General features: G+C 52.7%; 1 protein-coding gene across 2 annotated transcripts in view; it reads right to left on the bottom strand.

Moving 5' to 3' along the window:
- Positions 1 to 766: 766 nt before the first annotated feature.
- Positions 767 to 9473, bottom strand: part of RNF185 (ring finger protein 185) — a 30561-nt gene continuing 21854 nt past the window's right edge. For both annotated transcript variants that reach the window (XM_078883479.1, XM_078883478.1), the window contains one exon: positions 767 to 2908. Coding sequence is in view for 1 of the 2 variants with exons in the window: in XM_078883478.1 (XP_078739604.1) it covers positions 2811 to 2908 (98 nt within the window). In the remaining variant the exon portion in view is untranslated. The remainder of the gene's footprint in view (positions 2909 to 9473) is intronic.

Raw genomic sequence — 9473 nt, 5'->3', positions numbered from 1 at the left:
TACCAAATATACAGCAGCAGGCATCGCCAGGATCTGTGATCGAACCCCCGCACCTCCTACGTACCAGGCAAAGTAGTTAACACCTCTTGGTACCAAACATACAGCAGCAGGCATCGTCAGGATCTGTGATCGAACCCCTGCACCTCCTACGTACCAGGCAAAGTAGTTAACATCTCTTGGTACCAAATATACAGCAGCAGGCATCGTCAGGATCTGGGATCGAATCCATGACCTTGCATAGGGAGAGGCAGATAACATCTCCTGGCCACCACGGTGCCCAGGAAGGGGCGGGGCATACAGAGGAAGGGGGCGGGGCATACAGAGGAAGGGGGCGGGGCCTGCAGAGGATGAACTTTGGCGACCACCCACGCGAGCGAACCGGCGCAGAACCCTCCTCACCCTCCCGACCCTCCTCACCCTCTTCACCCTCCCGACCCTCCTCACCCTCTTCACCCTCCTCACCCTCCCGACCCTCCTCACCCTCCCGACCCTCCTCACCCCCTCCTCACCCTCCCGACCCTCCTCACCCTCCCGACCCTCCTCACCCTCTTCACCCTCCTCACCCTCTTCACCCTCCCGACCCTCCTCACCCTCTTCACCCTCCCGACCCTCCTCACCCTCCCGACCCTCCTCACCCTCCCGACCCTCCTCACCCTCCTCACCCTCCTCACCCTCCTCACTCTCCCCACCCTCCCGACCCTCCTCACCCTCCCGACCCTCCTCACCCTCCTCTTGCACCGAAGTCCACGAAGCTCCGAACACGAGGGGGTTTATAATTATTTATTCATTGAGACCGGCACAGGGAACGCAATTTACACGCAATGACGACGACCGCACAACGACGACGACCGGGCGACAAAGACGACGACGATGACCGTGAGATGATGATGACCGTGAGATGATGATGACCGTGAGATGATGATGACCGTGCGACGATGACGACGACCGTGAGATGATGGCGACGACGGTGAGATGATGATGACCGTGCGACGACAATGACGACGATGACCGTGCGATGACGACGACAACAACGACGATGACGATGAACTGTACAGGGATATTTATTCGCACCGAGCACCTAAAGTAAAAAATACCAGTGGCTGCGGGGTCCCCCACAAGGACTCCCTCCCCCAGTGGGGTTCACTGCTGTTGCCTCCTCCTTCTACAGTGAGAGTGAGTCAGTGTGGGTGTGAGTCAGTGTGGGTGTGAGTGAGTGTGAGTCAGTGTGAGAGTGAGTCAGTGTGGGTGTGAGTCAGTGTGGGTGTGAGTCAGTGTGGGTGTGAGTCAGTGTGAGAGTGAGTCAGTGTGGGTGTGAGTCAGTGTGGGTGTGAGTCAGTGTGGGTGTGAGTCAGTGTGGGTGTGAGTCAGTGTGAGAGTGAGTGAGTGTGGGTGTGAGTCAGTGTGGGTGTGAGTCAGTGTGGGTGTGAGTCAGTGTGTGTCAGTGTCCGAGTGACTGAGTCAGTGTGAGAGTGCTGAGCCTATGGTCACTCTGTGGGTGTGAGTGAGTGCTGAGTGGGTGGTCACTCTGTGGGTGTGAGTGAATGCTGAGTGGGTGGTCACTCTGTGGGTGTGAGTGAGTGCTGAGTGAGTGGTCACCCTGTGAGTGTGAGTGAGTGCTGAGTGTGTGGTCACTCTGTGGGTGTGAGTGCTGAGTGAGTAGTCACTCTGTGGGTGTGAGTGAGTGCTGAGTGGGTGGTCACTCTGTGGGTGTGAGTGAGTGCTGAGTGTGGTCACTCTGTCGGTGTGAGTGAGTGCTGAGTGGGTGGGTCACTCTGTGGGTGTGAGTGAGTGCTGAGTGGGTGGTCACTCTGTGGGTGTGAGTGAGTGCTGAGTGAGTGGTCACTCTGTGGGCGTGAGTGAGTGCTGAGTGAGTGGTCACTGTGGGTGTGAGTGAGTGCTGAGTGGGTGGTCACTCTGTGGGTGTGAGTGAGTGCTGAGTGAGTGGTCACTCTGTGGGCGTGAGTGAGTGCTGAGTGAGTGGTCACTCTGTGGGTGTAAGTGAGTGCTGAGTGGGTGGTCACTCTGTGGGTGTGAGTGAGTGGGTGGTCACTCTGTGGGTGTGAGTGAGTGCCGAGTGTGGTCACTCTGTGGGTGTGAGTGAGTACCGAATGTGGTCACTCTGTGGGTGTGAGTGAGTGCTGAGTGGGTGGCCACTCTGTGGGTGTGAGTGAGTGCTGAGTGGGTGGTCACTCTGTGGGTGTGAGTGAGTGGGTGGTCACTCTGTGGGTGTGAGTGAGTACTGGGTGGGTGGCCGCTCTTACATTGGGGGGGGAGGGGGCCGCGCCATGAATCCGAAATTTGTACAAATTTTAACAACGAAAGATTATCTGCAGATTAAGCACTCAGTTGGGATGACACAAAGACAGCTGTCACTGGGGATGCCCCTAGGCTATAGACCCACACAGCAGCAGCAATCATCGCGCGCTGCTCCGATAACTCGGGAAGGACCCTTCTGGAAACGAGCCTTGAGTTTGTGGTGAGAGGTGAGTGAGCAGCGTGTGGGATGGTGAGCAGAGAGTGGGTCGGAGGGGAGTGGGTGGGTGAGTGGGTGAGTGGGTGAGTGGGTGAGTGGGTGGGTGAGTGGGTTGGCGAGTGGACGAGTGGGTGGGTGAGTGGAAGGGTAGATGAGTGAGAGGGCAGGTGAGCGGGTAGGTGAGTTGTTTGGTGGGTGGGTGAGTGGATTGGTGAGTGGGTTGGTGAGCAGAGAGTGGGTGGGGGGGAGTGAGTTGTTGGGTGGGTTAGTGAGAGGTTGGGTGAGTGGGTTGGTGAGTGGACGAGTGGGTGGGTGAGTGGTGAGGTGTGGCCGCGCCTCACACAGTGAGGAGCCAAAGGAAGATGACGATGGCGACGATGATGAAGAAGACTTCGTGGAGGTTGTGTGGGGAGAGGAGCAGAGGGGCCGCTCCACCTGCAGAGACACGGAGAAGCAGAGACAGAGACACAGAGACATAAACACAGTGACACAGAGACACGTACACAGAGACACAGAGTCAGAGACACACAGAGACACAGAGACATGTACACAGAGACACAGAGACATGTACACAGAGACACAGAGACACGTACACAGAGACACAGAGACATGTACACAGAGACACGTACACAGAGACACAGAGACATGTAGTACACAGAGACACGTACACAGAGACACAGAGAGACACAGAGAGACACGCAGAGACACAGAGACACGCAGAGACATAGAGTCACAGAGATACACAGACACACAGACACACAGACACAGAGACACGTACACAGAGACACACACAGAGACACAGAGAGACACAGAGAGACACAGAGAGACACAGAGACATGGACACAGAGACATGAACACAGAGACACAGAGACATGAACACAGAGACACGTACACAAAGACACAGTGACACAGAGACACGTACACAGAGACACGCACACAGAGACACGCACACAGAGACACAGAGTCACAGAGACACAGAGACACGTACACAGAGACACCGAGACACGTACACAGAGACATAGAGACACAGAGACATGAACACAGAGATACGTACACAGAGACACAGAGACACGTACACACAGAGACACGGAGACACAGAGTCACATGAATCCGTGAGCTCCCCACGCTGTGACCCAAATTCGATTCCAGCTCATGGCCAACACCACTGATGATCAGCTCAACCGGTCCTTGGCCTCCCCTAGGTCGACTCAGCCTCAAACGAGTACCTGGTGCAGTGGGTAAACACCGCCACTGGGGAGACAAAGCGGCCGGGCGAGGTGCTAGCCACCCACCCCCTTTGTGTGTGCCACAGTTTCGGCCTTCATAGGTGCTGCTACTCGCTACTAACAGCACTTGCCCCTACAGCCTGTTAAGGTGTGTGAGGGTGTGATGGTGAGTGTGTGGGTGAGTGAGTGTGAATGAGGGTGAGTGTGAGTGAGTGAGGGTGAGTGTGGTTGAGTGAGTGTGAGTGTGGGTCAGTGAGTGAGTGTGAGTGTTGGTGAGTGAGTGTGGGTGAGTGTGAGGGTGAGTGTAAGTTAGGCCTCGGCAAGGTAAGGTAATTTACCCTTTTTAACGGGTAAAAGGGTAAAGATGTCGACATGCCAAGGGGTAAGGTAAAGGGTAGGGTAAAGGTAGCTCGGAAGAATTACCCGGTAGGGTAAAGGTAGCGCAAAGTATTACCCGGTAAATACGGTACCTTGTTTACCGCTAAAAGCTCCGTCGCGCAGTCCGTGGCCTACATTTAATAAGTAATATTTAAAAAAACTTTATAAAAAACACGCTTTTATTAAATGTACGAGTAATGACAGAACTCCACGACTCCAGGAAGTGGCCCCGAAGCTTGCCATAACGTAAGGGACCGTGGTGATTTACAGCCAACGTCGGTTGACTGTGGACAATTAGACCCAAGCCGAAACAAAACATAAAAAAAAGATTGTTTAAAAATATTTAGATTTTTTATGATAGAATATAGTATTGTCATCAGTATGACCTAAGTATACCAAGTTTGCAGTCGATACCACATTAGGAAGTGGGTTAAAATTTACTTTCAAGATTTGAGGATACAACAATAGCGACGACAGAGTGAGTTAAAACAAAGCATGTAAAATTGGAATAATCGAGAGTATTCTATATGATTAAAGCTTGATACAGCAAATCTGGCTGTGACGGTCCCACCTGATGACGGAGACTTGTGTTGCCTCCGAAACGTCGTGATTTATTTTTATTTCATTTTTTTTACCTACGTGACTTTACCGAAAAAACTAAGAGTATGATTAAAGTGCTCTACCTTGTAGCATTTACCGTTATAAACCTTGTTCATGTGTAGTAGTTCCCTAGTAATTACCCTGTAATCGGGTAATTTGTATGAGGTAAGGGTAAAAGGTAGGGTAAAAGGTAGGCTCGTTGTTATTACCTTTAACCTTTTACCTTACCTGCTAAAGGGTAAAAGGTAGGGTAGAGTGATTGTATTGTGGCAAGGTAAAAGGTAGGGTAAAGGTAGGCTCGTTTTTACCCTTAAACTTTTACCTTACCTTGCCGAGGCCTAGTGTAAGTGAGGGTGAGTGTGAGTGACTGTGTGAGTGAGGGTGAGTGACTGTGAGTGTGAGTGACTGAGTGTGAGTGACTGTGAGTGAGTGACTGAGTGAGTGACTTGAGTGAGTGACTGTGTGTGAATGACTGAGTGACTGTGAGTGACTGTGTCAGTGAAGGCTGCTACTCGCTAACAACACTTGCCTCCAGCAGTCTGTTGCAGGCTAACAGGGGGGGGCGGGGGGGGGGGCTTTACCTTTTGTACCGGAGCGGTTACAAACAGGTTTAAACCGGTTCAACGTTTACAATGATCGAGAGCGGTCACTCGAGAGATGCTTCGTGAACTCTGTGGTCAGGAGGATCTTGCCCAGGTTCTGCTCTCAGTAAGGCAGCGGGAGACAGAGGCGGGCAGGGAGGGAGGCGATGCTTCTACTGCTGCTGCTGCTCTGAGGTCTCGGGTTGCAGGGGATGCTGAGAGACCCATAGAGACCCACAGAGATCCATAGAGACCCACAGAGATCCACAGAGATCCATAGAGACCCACAGAGACCCACAGAGATCCATAGAGATCCATAGAGACCCACAGAGACCCATAGAGACCCACAGAGACCCATATAGACCCATACAGACCCACAGAGACCCATAGAGACCTACAGAGATCCACAGAGACCCACAGAGAACCATAGAGACCCATAGAGACCGACAGAGATCCACAGAGATCCACAGAGACCCACAGAGACCCACAGAGACCCACAGAGACCCACAGAGATCCAGAGACCCACAGAGATCCAGAGAGACCCATAGAGACCCATAGAGACCCACAGAGATCCATAGAGACCCACAGAGACCCACAGAGACCTATACAGACCCATACGGACCCACAAAGACTCAGAGACCCATAGAGACCCACAGACACATACAGATCCAGAGACCCATACAGACCCACAGAGACCCATACAGACCCATAGACACTCACAGACACATACAGACCCAGAGACCCACAGAGACCCATACAGATCCACAGAGACCCACAGAAACCCACAGAGACCCCTACAGAGCCACAGACACATACAGATCCAAAGAAACCCATACAGACCCACCGAGACCCATAGAGACCCACACAGACCCACAGAGACCCATAGAGACCCACACAGACCCACACAGACCCATACAGACCCACACAGACCCATACAGACCCACAGAGACCAACAGAGACCCATACAGACCCACAGAGACCCACACAAAAACACAAAGACATATACTCATAATAAAGGTTTTTGGGTTAGATCGCGTTATTTCTAAATATGTCGCAACCCTTGACCACCCAACACGGCCAATCAGTAAAAATTGTGTCACGTTGACAAAAGAGTTCACTACTTTAGCCCACCGGTGTGTTGAAGAGTGGATCCACAACATTTACAATTTGAGAACGACGTTTCGCTCGAAATTACATCCAGCATCTTCGGGCGATTTGCCAGAATAGACTCTACTCATGAAGACTGACAGAGACCCATACTCATAAAGACTCACATAGTTAACGTCTCGCCACGTGGCGCCCTAGGGGAGAGGATATACACGACACGCTCTCTCACTCACTCACCACACAATCCGTCACTCGCTCGCCCTGCAAGGCAAATCCAGTCATCTACCCACTCACACCAAAGACGAAGACCCCCCCCCCCCATGCAGCCTCAACAGACTGTTTGGTGCAAGTGCTGTTAGCGAGCACTGATGAAGACCGGCACGGCACGCCAGGGGGTGGGTGGCCAGCACCACGCCCGGCCGCCTTTGTCTCCCCAGTGGCGATGTTTACTACCCACCGCTCCAGGTAACTCATTTGAGGCTGAGTCGACCTAGGGGAAGGCCTAGGACCAGTTCGGATAATCGTCGTCACTGGTGTTGGTGGCCGTTAGCAGGAATCCAACTCGGGTCACCGGGTTCGTAGCACAGCGTGGCGTTAACCACGACACTACCGCCCCCCACACACCTTCACACCCCCAACAACAACCGCCATTCACCACTAGGTGGCGGTGAAGTAACCAGGGTGCGTATGCCAGGCCAGGTGGACTTCGTGGCCATGTGAAGTGTGGAAGGCTCGCTGCTGGCAAGAGGTCAAGGAACAGACCCAGGTGCATGGGTGGGTGTGTGAATGGGTGGGTTGGAGATAGCCAGAAACCCTGGCAGACAGAGGTGGTGTTCCGACTGGTTGAAAGTCAGCAGCAGGTCCACTCCCACCCTCCACAGCATCCCACGTCCGAGAACGAAGCGGCTTAACCGCAGCCTTCGCTCGGAGGTTCGGAGAGCCGTGTGCCGCTGCAAGAACGAGTGATGGTCGCGAGTTGCTGAGGAGATGGCATCTGCCTCAGCAGTGATCATAAATCAATCTTTAACTTCATCAAAAAGGTAACTTGCAGAACCTCACCTATCACCATCATTAAGGGAAAGGATGACTTGATCTGACCCCCCAGGAACTGATCTGCAGGTTTGCTGAACATTTCTGTGAGAAACTGTGGGCAGGAGAATCCCTCAGCCCAGATGACATCATGGGGCAATGTGGGGATGATCCTGCTGAGATCGCCATGCCTCAAATATCAGCAGAAGTAGCCACCCCTTCCGAGCGGTTGGCTGAGGCGCCATCTGTTGAGGAAGTACGGAAGGTGACACAAAGTCTGAGACCAGGAAAAGTGCCGGGCAGAGATGATCTCCCAAGAGGACTACTGAGACAGGGTGGTGTTTGTGTGCACTGCCCTATAACGACATTATTATAACAGTCTGGACCGCTGGATGAGTTCCACAGGATTGAAAGGATGCCCTGGTGGTCCCCCGATTTAAGAAGGGGGACCTTACAGACTGTAACAACTACAGGGGCATCTCTCGCCTCAGTGTGAGCCCAGAAAAGGTTCTGGCAAGGTTTGTTCAACATCACCTTGCTAGGCAACGCGCTGAGGAGAGGCTTGCAGAGCCTGGATGTGGTTTCAGGCAAGGATGGTCCTGCACAGATTCTCTGTCCGTCTGCGACAGGAAAGGTGTAGGGCAGGGGTCGGCAACCTACGGCTCCGGAGCCGCATGCGGCTCTTTACGGGCTGCTTCTTGACGATATGTACGTATGTACATAGATGCATTGCGGCTCTTGAAATACTGAATTTTGTACCGAATTGGAAAGAAATGGCTCTTCTTGTTATTTTGGTTGCCGACCCCTGGTGTAGGGAATTCCAACCGGACCTACATATCTGCTTTATCGACCTGGTCAAGGCCTATGATATCATAAATAGGCCAGGGCTCTGGGTTATTTTTCGTACTTTCGGAGGCCCAAACCATCGGCTCAGAATTATTAAGGGCATTTCATGAAGGTGGGCAGGCCCGGGTGAAGTTGCGTGGCCGGGAGTTGGAGCCATTCCCTGTTCAACTTCGGGGTGCGACAGGGATGTCCTCTGGCTCGCACAGTTTTTAACAAACTTTGACCACGTAGTTCAAGAAGCTTTCCATGGCTGTATTGAAGGAATCTCCATATGGTACAGATACAATGGGAGGATTGATTGATGCCTGGGTGTGATTAAGGGATGGCTCCCTATGTGGTAAACCATGTTACGTACACGGATGATCTAGTGATCATCACTAGATCTATAGATCACTAGATCTATCGATCTAGTGATTGCTGCTGACTCAAAGGAGTTGGAGATGCTCCTGTTCAACCTGGAACATGCCACTATGAGATGGAGCCTTACCATCAGCCCTACAAAAACAAAGCACCTGCCTGGGTATTGTGTCAAACAATGCTCCCCCCCCCTTCAGTCCCCCCCCCCCCCCGAGTGATGAGGCAGTTGTGGAGAGAGTGGAGAAGTTTCCATACCTGGGCAGTGTGCTTAGGACCAGATCCTATTAAGCAGCAGAGGTCTCACTAAATCAGTCTGGTGGCATTGTTTTTGTCATTGGCTGCATAACGCTACTTGTGTGGAAGCTACCTGGCCTGTCGCTCTGTACAAGGCTCTGCCCTCCCTTCTCTATACTTGAGACGTACATCCCTCTATAAGGAACATCTGTGCCAGTTAGAAACATTCAGGCTGGCTTGTCAGCCTGAATGTTTCTAACTGGAAGAGCTCACAGCTGCTTGAAAGATCTGAACGCAGTCCCGTCAGTGAGCTACTCCGGCAGGCAAGGCTGCATTGGCTGGGCAATGTCTCTCACATGACCAGCCACAGCATGCCCAAGCAGCTTTTGTTTGTCTGGATAAAGCGGGCTAAACGGGCACAGCATGGGCGAGAGAAGAGATGGACTGATGCTGTGCAGGAGGATGTGGAGCTGAGTGTACTTGCCAATGACTGGTATCAGCGGTGTCAAGATCGGCCTCTGTGGGGGAGGCTCGTGAAGGACGCTGCTGCTACTGGGCAGTTGGAGGCAGTCGCCCTCCAGCAACAACGGAGGCTAGAGGAGTGACGCTCACAACAACCAGCGGAGCGCCGGGTGGCTAAAG

The sequence above is a fragment of the Lampetra fluviatilis genome, chromosome 71, assembly GCF_964198595.1.
Source record: "Lampetra fluviatilis chromosome 71, kcLamFluv1.1, whole genome shotgun sequence".
NCBI classification, from domain to species: domain Eukaryota; kingdom Metazoa; phylum Chordata; class Hyperoartia; order Petromyzontiformes; family Petromyzontidae; genus Lampetra; species Lampetra fluviatilis.
This window is presented reverse-complemented; position numbering and strand designations above follow the sequence as displayed.